The 15,151-nt window shown below is 42.9% G+C and overlaps 1 protein-coding gene across 1 annotated transcript in view; it reads right to left on the reverse strand.

The window, feature by feature from the left end:
• Positions 1-15,151, reverse strand: part of TRPM1 (transient receptor potential cation channel subfamily M member 1) — a 95,026-nt gene that overhangs the window by 39,080 nt on the left and 40,795 nt on the right. Inside the window, exons 12-17 of the mRNA XM_027067886.2 lie at positions 8,576-8,749; positions 7,179-7,313; positions 6,913-6,963; positions 3,733-3,873; positions 2,748-2,777; positions 736-1,028 (exon numbers count right to left, since the gene is read on the reverse strand). Of these exons, the coding sequence (XP_026923687.1) occupies positions 736-1,028; positions 2,748-2,777; positions 3,733-3,873; positions 6,913-6,963; positions 7,179-7,313; positions 8,576-8,749 (824 nt within the window). The remainder of the gene's footprint in view (positions 1-735; positions 1,029-2,747; positions 2,778-3,732; positions 3,874-6,912; positions 6,964-7,178; positions 7,314-8,575; positions 8,750-15,151) is intronic.

Here is a 15,151-nt window from a genome sequence, read left to right on the forward strand (position 1 = left end):
AAGTGTGCTCACGTTTTTGTGAGTTTTACCTCCAAGAGTTCCACCAAGTTCTCACAGAGATGAGAGAGAAATCCCCTCATGCTGCCAGCACAGGGAGGGGAAAAGGAACCATTCTGAAATATGTTGGCGTACTCTGGTCTCCTTAACTAGGCCTGCCTGAAGGAGAAACGAGTTAGCCAGAGCCTACCCTACTGGGGTATTATTAGAGCCTAATGGCCTATGGGAAGGGAGGTGCCCAACTGCAGGCCCCTCAGGCTGTCCTGTCCCATGTAAGTTGGAGAAAAACTGAGAAGCACTTGGAAAGTATAAATAAAAAAACAAAACAATGACAGTCTAGAAATACCACAGAGAGAAGAAAAAATATGAAATGATGGACAAAATGATTTATGAACAAGCTTTAAGGATAATTGTACTTGGGGTGCCTGGGTGGCTCAGTTGGTTAAGCGTCTGATGTCAGCTCAGGTCATGATCTTGTGGTTCATGGGTTTGAGCCCCTTGTCAGGCTCTGGCTGGCAGCTCAGAGCCTGGAGACTGCTTCAGATTCTGTGTCTCTCCCTCTTTGTCCCTCTCCCACTTGCGCTCTATCTCTCTCTCTCAAAAATAAACATTAAAAAAAAGAAAAAAAAAAAGATAATTGTACCCAAGTGAAAAATACATTTGCCAACCCTCCCCCAAAGGGACAAGTACTCAGGACAGTAGTTTTTCCTGGTTCTTAAATTCCCTTCAGACACTAACTTTGAATTGTTGTCCAAATCCTGGGAGATGTCATCTACCAGCTCGCTCTCAGAGGACTCGTGGGCCATGGACTTGTAGAGCTTACAGGCCACCAGGGCCTTGGCCATGCTCTCCTCGCCTCGCTGCCAGAGGAAGACCGCCATTTTCTGGCGTTTCATCAGCACGGCCCACACCATCAGTTCGTGGAAGGGGTACTGGAACCGACTCACAGCAGGGTCATCCACATCAATGTCGATCTCTTCCTCCTTCTTCTTCTTTTTCTTTTTCTTCCCTTTGGCTGGAGGCTCATCATCCTGAGGGGAGACAAGCACATTTTTCCTGGTTCTGCCTTAAGTGTGCAACAATGGATTTCAAGATTACTGGAAAAAGGAAAACCCCTTTGTCTGTGGTAATAAAGAGATTTCATAAGTACATCTGTGGTTCTCATTCAGTATATTAATTCTTCTGAAAAGATGTGCAGTGGTGCCAGGGTGGCTTAGTTGGTTAAGCATCTGACTCTTGATTTCAGCTCAGGTCATGATCTCACAGTTCATGGGTTTGAGGCCCACATCAGGCTCTGTGCTGACAGCAAGGAGCCTGCTTGGGATTCTCTCTCTCCCTCTCTCTCTCTCTGCCCCTCCCTAGATCTCTCTCTTTTAAAATAAATAAACATTAAAAAAATTTTTAAATGAAAATTAATTAAATTAAAAATTAAAATTAAATTACCTAATTGTCAAGTTTGATCTGACAGCTAAATGTTAAGAACTGTTTCCAATAAACTGAGAATACACGTTTATTTCAGCACTCATAGATCATTAACAAAACTCCACCAGACATTATTCCCCAATTCCTTTGAGATTTTCTATTTCAACAGATTTCAGGTATCAGAAATCATGTAGTCTACATATCAAGGAATAAAACTAGAAACAAACAACAGTAGGATAACAACAACAAAGACTGCATCTGTAAAAATTTAAATATACTTATGGATTTTAAATGCTGTTGGATTAAAGAGGAAATTATAAATGATTAGAAATAAATGGTAATCAAGTTTCTATTTACTCAAACCTTGAGATACCATGCAAACAATGTGCAGAGAAAAATTTATACCTTTCATGGATTTTGTAGAATAAAGGGAAGATTGAAAATGAGTGAACTTCACTTTCAAATGGAGTTAATAGAACAAAACAGTACTCTATAGAAAGTATATGGAAGAAATGAATAAAAATGAAGCAGATATTAATAAGAACAAAAGCAGAAAAAAGAAAGTTGCTTGATAAAACAAAAAGATCAAATATGTAGGTCAGTTTGGTTAAGAAAAAAAGAAAGAAGATATAAATTAAAAAAAAAAATCAGGGGTTCCTGTGTGGCTTAGTTGGTTAGGCATCTGACTTCAGCTTAGGTCATGATCTCACTGCACGTGAGTTCAAGCCCCATGTTGGGCTCTGTACTGATAGCTAGGAGCCTGGAGCCTATTTCAGATTCTGTCTCCATTTCTCGGCCCCATCCGTGCTCACACTCTGTCTCTCTCTCAAATATAAATAATAAAACACAAAGTTTTTTAAAAATAAAAAATAATAAAAAAATTTAAAAAAATGCTATTATACTGTTTTCCTTCTTTGACTTGATGTGACATAATATACTAAAAAATTCACTAACATTAAATTATACTTGCATTCTTAGAAGATTTTAATGACTTGTTTAGAATTTTTTAAATATGCCACTGAATTTCTTGAGCTATTATTTATGATTGTGTGGGGCTCTTTTGTTTGTTTACTCTCTGTTTCCTTTTGAAATTATGGTTTTGCTAACTCTATAAAATGAATTAAGTAGTTTTTAACCTTTTTTTGGGGAATATCTATTATCCTATTTTATGATTTGACTACACCATCTAAATAGATGTTGGTGTGTAGGGTGGTGGATTGATCCATTGAAAAAAAAAAACCTCAATTTTATTTTAAACAAATGCAACACAAAGAAGCCTATATATATTTGAGAAAGATATAAAATCGATGAAAACAAATCTTACTTACTTCCATTCCTAGAAGTTTAAGAGCTTTAGGCTGCATAATAGAAGAGGAAAATTTAATCAGATAACTAATATTAGTAGCAGTAATGTTAGTAGTACGTTAGCAGTGTGGTTAGAAGGGGACATAATCCTAGGTTAAAAAGTACTTTGTATCATTAACAATTAAGAATAATACTCAAGGAAAAGAAACCCTTTAGTATGGAAACTGCTTCTGACAGCCAAAGTCAGTTAAGGAGAAAGATGTGCAGACAATACATGACCCTTATTCCAGGTAGAACCAGAGAATTTCACTAATAGAAATGCAGACATAGAGCTTAAAAGCTCTACATGGGGGGAGGCAGGGCGAGGCGAGAGGAGGGCTTCATGGAAGATCTGACATTTGAGTTGGGCTTGTGAATGTGTGGAATTTTGATTAGAGGAAAGACATGGCCAGTACAGTAGTACAATTTGATTTTGGTGGAGGTTTGTGGTCCCCCCGCCAACCCCCATGATAGCGTGGGACAGCTCTCAGATGGTCAGAGAGCCTTGGATGCTATGATAATGAGCTTGGTGGTGATTTCTCAGGTGGTGGGGAACACTGGAAATATTTGAGCAGGGAGTGCATGGCCATGCCCCTTGCTTTGGAAGATGAAGGTTGCTATAGGGGTAGGATGGATTGGAGAGGGCAGAGACAAGGGGTCCCGGGAAGAAGGCTATTGTAGATAAAGGACAGAGGGCAGACGTAATTGATGGGCCGAGGGCCTGCCTTGCTAAGGGGGTAAAGGCCCAGGTGAAACTGGGGCATCTCTAGGGACTGTGCATACACACACACACACACACACACACACACACACACACACACACCTGAATTGCTAAAGGAAGAGGGGCAGGTGTGCTTGGGGATGAGGTAATGAACTTGGCTTTGAACAGGCTGTTCTATTGCAAAGGACAGCAAGGGACCACATGTGACTCTAGGAACCACAGAACACCACACGTTCACTTAGTTCTACCCTCTTAGGTCCAAATAAGTTGTTGTAAAGGGTCCGAAAGCTCTTCCGAGTGTAGTTGCAGCGGTAAGCCCCGCCCATGAGGTACTCCAGCACAAGACCTATGTCAATGAGGCTGATGTGGTAATCTGGTGGCAGGTTGCCCTGGAAGAAAAGAAGCTGTGTGTCAGGCCCTGCAAGGATGCACTCCATGTGTGGTCTGCATCACACACCCCTGGCTTAAGTGGCCTTCTCTGGCCCAAACTTGGGTGTTGATGTGAGGAATGGGGCATTAAACAATATTCAGTCTATTACCATATGGCTAAGGGAGAAAAAGGATAAAGCTTTCCCAGTGAGAAGAATTGAAAGCCATGAGGCTGCAGGATGGAGCCCTAGGCTTGTCCATGGGCTGGTTCAAAATGGCCTGCAATGTGCACGTGCAGATGTAGGGGAGATACAGTGCAGCTGGTGTGGGACCTCCTTTGTGAGAGCAGATGAGCTGTGTTGAGAAGGAGCTTTGATAGCTGCTTGCAGGGGAGCAGCTGGCTTCAGGGGCCTGGAATCCAGATTTCATGGTGAAGGAGGAAGTGGCCCACGTGACCCGAAGGAGGCCTCGTGGGGAGGCAGCAGCAAGACAGAGTATCCCTGGGGCTGGAAATTTCTTGGAGAAAGCTCCACACAGTGCCTTGTGACTTTCTGGGGGACTCCGCACATTTCGGTAAGAACACATGCCCCATCGGGGCTTGGATGGCTCTCTTAGTTAAATGTCCAACTCTTGATTTTGGCTCAGGTCATGATCTCACGGTTCCGGGACTTCAAGCCCCACTTGGGGCTCTGTGCTGACAGTGAGGAGCCTGTTTGGGATACTCTTCCTCCTTCTCTTTCTGCCCCTCTTCTGCTCACTCCCTTTCTCTCTCAAAATAAATAAATAAACTTAAAAAAAAAAGAACATAAGCACTACAAAAGCATCTGGTGTGTGTGGGAGTCGGTGAAGGGGCAGACTGTTGCAACAAAATACAACGGGGTATGTTGAGACCAGCTTGGCCAGTCATTCATATCCTTGGACAGCTGACTCATCGAGGAGGCAGAGATGATCAGTCAATTATAAAGACTTTTTTTTTTTTTTTTTTTGCTACGCACCATATGCTGCTTGTTTAATTTCACATGACTGAAGTGATGGTGGGAACCTGGGTTCATTGCATGGAAATTACACATCCCAAATGTCCTCCCTTTATTTATTTAAAAAAAATATTTATTTATTTATTTACTTATTTGGAGACAGACAGTGAGTGGAGGAGGGGCAGAAAGAGAGGGAGAGAGAGAATCCCAAGCAGTCTCCATGTCCAGTGAGGAGACTGATGTGGGGCTCAATCACATGAACTGTGAGATCCTGACCTGAGCCGAAATCAAGAGTTGGATGCTTAACCGACTGAGCCACCCAAGTGCCCTCCAAATGTCCTCCCTTTACATTAGAACTAGCCACACTTACCAAATACTTCACTCGGGCATTAATGAGTTTGTTCAGCCCCTATCCTGATCCTTCACCTCATTCAGGACTCCATATGCAGAGATAAAGAGATATAGCCCTGCCCTCGGGGAGCTCGATGTTTTGGAGGAGGTGGCAAAGGTACAGACAGTGAGTTTGGCCCTGAACTCTTGAACTCTGCCTGGATGGGAGGGTGGGAGGGTAGGCAATGTCTTCCTGCAGAAGGCACACCCCAGGTAGCTAGGAGCAGGTGGAGAAGAAACTTTGGGGGACAAGAGGAAGGGCACAACACACATGAGCAAGAGAGCCTGGCATGTGTACCCTGTGGTGGGGATGTGAGGGGAGAGAGTAGGGGATGTTGATGGAACTAGGCCTAGTGGAGTATAAGTTTCTTAGAAGGACCTTAAACTTCATGAGACTTTAGAGGATTTTAAGTTGGGGAGTCCTGTGACTGGGATGATCAGGGGGCGTGGGGCTAGAGGTGGGAAGAGGAATGGTTGGGTCTGAACTTGGGTAGCTGTGGCTTTTGAATGTTTATATCCTAATCTAAGAATTCCAGGAAATCAGATTCCTTATGGGCTAAGTAAGGGCGCTGGTCCCTCTTGGTTCCTGGATACATTGATCCTGTGCTGATCCAATGAGTGTCTATAGAAGCTGAATTACTATATTATTAGGAGACATTTGTGCAAAGGATGGCCAGACTATCTGGGACTCTGACTGAAAACTCTATTCTCTCATTTGAGTTATTTTTTCTTGCTCAGAGTATGAATACATGTTCCACACTTGGCAAGCCAGGGACTGCATCCTAGCAAAATGAATCACTCACACATTAACCCAACCTAATACTCTAGCCTGTGGCGACGTGACACAACAATGAACGAACGAGCTCCTACAAGAACACAGACTGTAAGTAGTCAGCAGCAGTGGAAAGGGGTGAAAACATCTATTACTCACTAATGAGGGAATAGTCCACGGAACACATACAATGACATGAGGTATGTTCCTTCTGGAGACTGGCTCAGTGAAGGAGTGAGCCCCAGATCTTAAAAGTAGACACAGAACATGGGGTTCCACTGGAAGATGGAGGCTCAGGCCAGTGGTAAGATGGCACCTCCCTGGCTGTTGCCCAGGGCCTTGGTAATGGTGCCAGGGTGCCATAATCAGTCATTCAACATGAGCCTGGCATGTGTAGGGATGAACGTGAAAATGATAATTTTTTTTTTTAGTTTTAACTCTTTTTTAAAAATTTTATTTATTTAAATTCAAGTCAGTTGGCATACAGTGTAGTATTTGTTTCAGGAGCAGAGCCCAGGTATTCATCACTTCCATACAACACCTGGTGCTCTTCCCAACAAGTACCCTCTTTAATGCCCATCCCCCCACCTCCCCTCCAGCGGCCCTCAGTTCTGTGTATTTAAGAGTGTCTCATGGTTTGCCTCCCTCTCAGTTTTTATCTTATTTTTCCTTCCCTCCTCCTGTGTTCATCTGTTGTGTTTCTTAAATTCCACATATGCATGAAATCATATGATATTTGTCTTTCTCTGATTTATTTCGTTTAGCATAATACACTCTAGTAAACTCTTTTATGGAGAGAGGAATTCATTCTTTCTTATGCCTCTAATAATATGACAACACATTTTAGAAATTTAAAAAATTGCTTTATAAAATGTCTTATTGAAAGATGCCAATAGGTAAGAATTATAAAATGACAGACTGACCTTTTTTACATCCCTCACCAGCAAATGAAGTGTGTTTGGTGGACCCAGCCTCTGAAAAGAGAAGCATTCAGTCATATTAAGTATGTTTTTCTCTTGAACTCTCAGGGCTAAATCCTACCCTACTCCATAGAATTAATGTCACAGCTGAAACCAGTGTTCCAGTGATCACGTGTTCATCTAAGAGCATTTATGCAAAATATGCACCGGTGATAAACATATTCAAACAGCTAGCTCCCCTCTGCCCTCCCCCCTTCTAGAACACTTACTGTGTTGTAAAGCTCTTCTAGCCTCGGAATGGTGAGAAAGTGCTGCATGTTCACTCCGTTTTCAATCAAGAGCTTCACGAAGTCGACCCGATCTAAGACTAAAGCGTCCAGCATGGCTTGCTCCAGAGCATTCACCTGTGCAAACCAACACCAGGGACCCTGTGAGTGGCCTCTCAGAGGGGTGCCAGGCGAGAGGCAGACAGGAAGCATCTGAGAAAGTGCATTCTGACCCCCCAGACCCTTGAGCAAGTTGAACCTGGTTCTCTTTGCTCTTTGTCTTGAGTAAACACACCCCACCTCCCATCGTTTTTCTCAATTTGGCCCCTACCTGTCCTGTCAATGTATCAAAGCTTGATAAAAGGAGAAAAGTAGACGCTTCTCTCCTTTAAAAAAATTTTTTTTTTAAAAATTTATTCTTGAGAGAGAGAGACAGAGACAGAGTGCAAGTGGGGGAGAGGCAGAGAGAGGGAGACACAGAATCTGAAGCAGGCACCAGGCTCTGAGCTGTCAGCACAGAGCCTGACATGGAGCTTGAACTCATGAACTGTGAGATCATGACCTGAGCTGAAGTCCGCCACTTAAATCACTGAGCCACCTAGGTGCCCCTATTCTCTTTTCTTTTAATATAAAGATGGGAAAGAAACACCACATAAGCTGGAGCATTCTTTCTTATAAGTACTATAATCAGTACTTGAATCTCCAAGCTCTGGACTCGGTAAACAATGTTTTGAGGCGGTCGGTTGTAATATTTTATATGCTATTATCTATCGTTTGTGCCTCTGTCCTTCAGCACTCAGTATAATGCGAAGACTTCCGGAGACAGCAGTGGGGGAGAGTTTGTGTTCTTGACTGAGGATGACCATGTGGTAGCTGGGTGGAACTTGTGGACTCACAGCATGCCACCAGGGTCAGTGGCTGTGATAATGCCAGTCACACATCGCCGCAGAGGCTCAGCGCCCTCCTTGCCTGTGTCCTCAGAGCAGCAAGGCCAGGAATACTGTGCGGCGTGTGGCTCAGACTCCCAGCCCAGACAAGTGCTGTTACCTGCACATCTCAACCACAGGCTCCTTCTTCTGTTCCCTGAACTGTGTTTATTTCATGATAATTGGTTTGTTTCCCATATTTTCAGGCATGAAGCATCTATGTGTGCATCAGGCAGAAAGAGCCACTGTTGGGCAACCTCTCTGAGTAGCTTCATTCTCCCACAAAGCCGGAATGTCTGGTGTTTGTGAAGCCTGCTGTTGCCTTTTGAAATATTGGCACTATCCTGTGGATGCTCTGCCACTGCCTCCCGGGACTCACGGCCCAGGTGGGGCTGAAGCAAAGACAACTGCCCCTTCCCCTGGAGAAAGAGGGTGACCGACTCGTGATCTTGGGAAAGAGGGGTGAAGACATACCCAGTTCAGCAGCTCGATCTTCCGGGGGTCAGTTTCTTCCTCCACCTCCTCTTTCACTTTCCCCTTCTTCTTGCCTTTTCCTTTCCCTCTTCCCCCCTTGGTGGTTGCTGTAGGTGGCTTCTTTTCCTTCTCCGTCACTTTGTTATCGGTGGGGGGCGCCAGGCTTCCCAGGGGCTGCAGTCCACAGCAAACAGAGTTGGGGAACAGTGTTAAAGCTGTCCCTTGTCCCAAGACAGGTGCACAGATCCCCCTCACCTCTGCGTGCACACGTGTGTGTACATGCACATGTAAGCACACCCACGCACAAACACACACACACATACACACACATGCGCACACAATCATTGCAGCCTACTGCCTATTGGAGGAGGCCCTGATACTACGAATCACTGCTACTTGTGTGCTTAAAGTGGCTGATATTTTGATTGATGTGTTTTTGCCCAAAGGAAGGGATGCTGAAAGGCACCAAAGGGGAGGTGCCGATAGTTGCTAATGCAGAAAGGAGAAAATGATCGTGAAGGGGTCAGAGACAAAGTACACCCTGTAAACCTGAGGATACCTGTTTGGATAGAATCATGACTGAGCTTATTGGTGGCTTGAGAAGGCCTGCTGGGTGTTACCGAGATGCACCCATGTGGCGACAGACTGAATGCATTGAGGGAAGAATGTGTTCCACTCAGAGAACAGGAGGCAGTGCAGAAGTGGGACCTGGCTGCTGGGCCTGTCTTCCAGTCACATGGAGAGCCTGGGGGTATATGGTTCTGGTGCAGGCACAGTGATACCAACGTTGAGACAAAGTTGACCCCTCCAGTTACTATCTTGCCAAGTCCTATCTTGCCGGACTTGCCCTGTCCTCTGGCCAAACTCTTCTGGTGAACTGTCTGCATGCACAGTGTCCATCCCTCCCTTCCCGCGCCCTCCTCCATGTATTCCATGCTGTTTCTTCCCATCTGTCCATGGTTCTGGCTGTGGCAGGGGCTGAGTGTTCTGGTACCACCTCATGGGCATTTCCCAGTCCTTCTCATGCTGGGTTCTTAACGCATCTGATTTTGCTGCCTGCTTCCCCCTCAAGCCTCTTCCTGCTTCTCTGCACGCTCTGGTTTTCCTATCTGGCCACTGATTCTCAGCACTGGCTGTAAATGTTGAGGCTCTTTGGGGCTCTATCCACAGCCCCTTCCTTCCTTCTTTACTCTCCTTCAGCAACTGTATTGAGGCCCATACTGCCAGTCCCCATGTGTTTGTAATTGACTTGTCGTTTCTAGCTTCGGTCCATGTCTCTCCCTAGAGTTCCTATTCCCAACTTGGCACCTCCATTTGGATATCTCAAAGGCTTTTACAGCTCATGATGTCCAAAACCACACTCAAAACCACTCTCTCCAACCTTTCCTCTTCCAGTGTCCCTGAACTCAGTAGCAAGCCAGAGAACGGGGGGAGATTGCTGACATCTTGCTGCCTGCACTGCCCTCTTCCACGATTAATCTGTCTTGAGGCACATCATGTTTAATGCTAAATATTGCTTTACTATGTCCAATTCTTATTTCTCCTCTGCCTCTGCTCTAGCCCCAGGTGATGTCTCTCCCCTGAATTACTTCAATAACCTTTTAACAGGATTCCTCCTACCTGCCATTGTACCCACCCAACACATTTTCTATGTTAAATCCAGAATGATCCTAAATATGTAAATAAAACCATGTAACTCTCCTGCTTAAAACACTTAAGTGGGACAGGGCACCACCATTGAGGGCACCATGAGAGTTTGTGTGGTCCCTGGTCAATGCAGAGATATGGATGAAAGAGTGTCCTGGCTGACTCCTCATGTAGACAAGACAATTATAATCCTCAGTGAAAACTTGACACAGCATTCAACAACTGGTGCTGGGAAAACTGGATATTCACCTGAAAAAGAAGGAAGTTGGACCCTCATCTAACATCATGTACAAAATTTAACCCAAAATGGGTCAAAAACCTAAATGTAAAAGCTAAAACAATAAAACTTATGGAAGAAAACCTAGGTCAAAGATTCATGACATTGGATTTGGCAATGACTTCTTGAACATGTCACCAAAAATCATAAGCAACAAAGGAAAAAATAGGCAATTGGGACTTCATCAAAGATTAAAAACTTGTGCATCAAAAGAGTATCAACAGATTCAAGGCATGACACTGGATTTGGCAATGACTTCTTGGATATGTCACCAAAGCACAGGCAACAAAAGAAAAAATAGGCAAATGGGACTTGATCAAAAATTAAAAACTTGTGCATCAAAAGACAGTATCAACAGAGTAAAGGCAACACACTTAATGAAGAAAATATTTGCAAATCACATATCTGATGAGATTAATATCCAGAATTTATCGAGTATTCCTAAAGCTCAAGCTCAACAACAACAAAAACCAAACTGATTCAAAAACAAGCAAAGAACTTGAATAAGCATTTATCAAAATAAGATCTGCAAATGTCCAAGTACATGCAAAGATGCTCAACATCATTAATCATTAAAGAAATGCAAATCAAAACCACAATGAGGTGACCCATATCAAAAACAAGTGCTGGCAGGAATGTGGAGAAATTGGAACCCTCATGCACTATTGGAGGAAATGTAAAATGGTGCGGCTGCCGTGGAAATGTTTGGCAGCCCCTCAAAAAATTAAAAATAGAATTACCTTATGATCCAGCAATTCTATTTTTGGGTATATATCCAAAAGAATTGAAAACATGGTCTCAAGTAGGTATTTGTATACCCATATTCATAGCAGCATTACTCAAAATAGCCAAAAGGTGGAAGCAACCCAAGTGTCCATTGATGGATGAATGGATAAGAAAATGTGGTCTATGCATACAACAGAATATGATTAAGCCTTAAAAAGGAAGGAAATTCTAACATATGCCACACAGAAATGAACCTTGAGTACATTATGCTAAGTGAAATAAGCCAATCAAAGGATAAATACTGTATGGTTTCACTTGTATGATGTATTTAAAGTGGTCAAATTCATAGTGACAGAAAGTAACATGGGAGTGCCAGGGGCTGGGGGAAGTAGGAAATGGGGAGTTATTGTTTCATGGATATGGAATTTTAGTTTTATAAGATGAAGAGTCTTATGGATGGGTGATGGTGATGGTTGCACTACAATGTGAATGTACTTAGTTCAATTGAACTATACTCTTAAAAATGTTTAAGATGGTAAATTTATTTATTTATTCATTTATATTTTTAAAGTTTATTTATTTTGAGAGAGAGAGGCAGAGAGAGAAGAAGAGAGAGAATCCCAAGGAGGTTCTGCACTGTCAGCTCGGAGCCAGCTGCGGGGCTCTAATTCACGAAATCATGACCTGGGCCAAAATCAAGAGTCAATTGCTTAACCGACTGACCCACCCAGGCATCCTGGTAAATTTTCCTTAAATGACTTTTACCACAACAACAACAAAAAATCGGGGGTGGGGCACCTGGGTGGTTCAGTTGGTTAAGTGTCCAACTCTTGGTTGTGACTTAGGTCATGATTTCATGGTTTCGTGAGTTCAGTCCCCATGTTGGGCTCCATCCTGCTTGGGATTCTCTGTGTCCCTTTCTCTCTGCCCTTCTCCCTGTCATGCTCTGTCTCTCTCAAAATAAATAAATAAAAATTTAAAAAAATTGGGGGGAAAAAAGCAAAAACAAGATGATACAGCAGTTGAGGAAACAAAAGGAGAAAGACCTGATGGAAGAGCAAAAATTGCCAGCCATTATGAAGAGCTTCAAGCTCTCCTTAGGATTCTAATGAGAAACTGAGGCCAACAATCAACTTGCCAACTATTTAGTGAGCCATCCTGAAGTGGATCATCCAGCCCCAGTCAAGCCTTCAAATGACTGCAGCCCAAGCATATGACTTAAGGATAATCTCATGGGAGTGCCTGAGCCTGAACTGCCCAGCTGAACCACACCCAAATTCCTGACCCACAGACACTGTGTGAGATAATATTTATTGTTGCTCAGGAAAAGAAAAGTCCTTAAGTGGTTCCCCAAGCTCTCGGACCCAGCCTTCTGTCCTATACCAGGTCTGCAGTGCTTATAATGCACAGCTCCTGGTTGGCTTGCAACCTCCTCCTGAGTCACTCCCTTCTCAGCATTCTAGCCACACTGGCCTTTTTTTCTTCTTCAGTAAGTTATTTGAAAATGTCCAGTTCTTTCTTGCTTCAGGCTCCTTACATGCTTTTCTCTCCGGATGGAAGGTGCTTTCCCTTCAGTCTTCACCAGCCAGCATCTATTCACCTATTTGGTCTCAGCATTAATTCCACTTTTTCAGCAAGGTCTTCCCTGGTGTCTCAATAAAAAGTAGCCCTCCCATTCCCCACATTCTGTCTCATGGAAATGTGCATTTTTCCTTCTTAACAATTATTACAATTTACAATTCAATATTTATTCATCTGATTATCTGTTTCTTGTCTGCCTCGTTTTCCCTGCCCACCCTGTCACACCATGTCCACACCAACACTACACAGAGAGTTCTAGAAGGGCTGTGAAAGGTCTGTTTTATTCACCCCTCTGTCCTTAGAACCTATCATAGGAAGTGGTTGACCAACATTTGTTAAGTGAATGAATGAGTAAAAATAGGGATTTTTTAAAAAAATGGTTTGGTTCAAGAAAGCCAAAGAAGAGATTATTTCCACCATTTGCTGCTGCTGAGTGAATGAGAAGGAGTAGAATCCCTCCTCTTCTTTTTTAACGTCCGTCTTTGTCATTGAAGAGAATTAAAGATGGAATAGATATGGTCAGGCATCATAAGAATATTCCTAGATGCTCAAACGACTTACCCATTCTTCCTTCAAGGGTCACACTTTAGGATTCTAAGAGGGTGGTTGGTAATGTTACAGTGGTAGCTTTTAGCCAGGGCCACTAGAGCCCTTCACTCTGAAGAAGGGCTTCAGGGGCTGCCTGGGGAAAGGTGGCCAATGGGGTGGGCTCAGCTCTTATTTGCTTTATATGTTGCTGCTCTACTCAAGATGCCATGTGTAGAAAGGGCTCTTTCGATTAAAATACCTTGGAGACAACTATTCTGGAGGAATCACAAATATAAGAGAGGTGTGACAGGCTGGAGAGAGGGTTGGGTACTTTAGCATTTGAGTCGGCTGAAAGGAAAACGAGATGGTAAGTATATTGGGTGACATAATTGAAATTTAAAAATTTTGATAAGCTGACATAATGGACTGAATCTAACAAGGTGATGTGTAACAAGGAAGATGTCTTCCACCTGGGTCCATCTGGGCCCCAGAACAGCTAACCTCAGAACAGAAAGATGTGGTTTATCAGGTGTAAGCATGACAAAACCCTTGGGAATTGCTGCAGATGAAAACTTAATATGACTGAAAGATTATATTTGTTGTATTGCTAGACGTGTAGATCCAGCTTAAGGCAGATAACAGTCCCATTTGGGGCTGCACAAGATGTTAACTTGTGGGCACTGCTCTTTTAGAAGAATAAGGGATGGCATGGACCACATCTGGAGAGAGGAAATTCTTATTTGCAACCTCAAATATGGATTAAACAATCACTTGCTGGGGATAATGTTAGTAATACTCCTTTATTATCCTTATAACGTCCATGGAGTCTGTAGTGATGTTTTCTCTTTCGTTCCTGATATTAGTATTCTTAGCCTAGTTAGAGGCTTATTAATTTCATTGATCTTTCCAAAGATTTAGATTTTGGTTTCTGTTGATTTTCTCCATTGATTTCCTGTTTTCAATATTATTTTTTTTTAAATTTTAAAAAAAATGTTTATTTTTGAGAGAGAGAGACAGAGTGTGAACCAAGAAGGGGCAGAAAAAGAGAGGGAGACACAGAATCTGAAGCAGGCTCCAGGCTCTGAGCTGTCAGCACAGAGCCCGACACGGGGCTCAAACCCACGAACCATGAGATCATGACCTGAGCCAAAGTCTGGCGCTTAACTGACTGAGCCACCCAGGCACCCCTGTTTTCAATGTTATTGATTTGTGCCTTAATTTTTATTCTAATATATGCATTCAATGCTAGAAATTTCCCTCTAAGCACTGCTTTTGCTGTATCCCACAAATTTTAAGTTGTATTTTCATTTTCATTTGGTTGAAAATATTTTAAAATTTCTCTTGAGACTTCTTTGATCTACATGCTGTTTAGAAGTGTCATGAGTAAACTTGGGAAAAATTGTTTAACCTCTTGGGATATCAATTTATTTTTCCAAACTATAAAATGAGGGCAATCAGATCTATTTCAGAGTTGTGAAGGCTGGTCCAGTAATGCTCATATATGTGAACACATGGGGTAAAACACGGTGTGTAACCCAAATATCAGGCATTGTTACCAATTTCTTTGAATTTAAGGTTCTAGTTCATGGTTTTGCCAAAGGATAAACCCTTGTCCACAGATGGAAGCCAAATAAATGGTTCTCATCATAAAAAAATATGCAGATATTTCTTTCTGTTTCAGAAATCTCAGTGAAGCTGGCCAAGGTTTATAGATTTTGGTCTTTAAAATGGGCAGTGGTCTAGATGTCCCCAAACCTTGCTCTTACATGCTCAGGTGGAGTTTAGCCTATTCCCTTAAAAAATTGTTAGTCCAAGTT

This window comes from Acinonyx jubatus, chromosome B3 (genome assembly GCF_027475565.1).
Source record: "Acinonyx jubatus isolate Ajub_Pintada_27869175 chromosome B3, VMU_Ajub_asm_v1.0, whole genome shotgun sequence".
In the NCBI taxonomy this organism is placed as follows: domain Eukaryota; kingdom Metazoa; phylum Chordata; class Mammalia; order Carnivora; family Felidae; genus Acinonyx; species Acinonyx jubatus.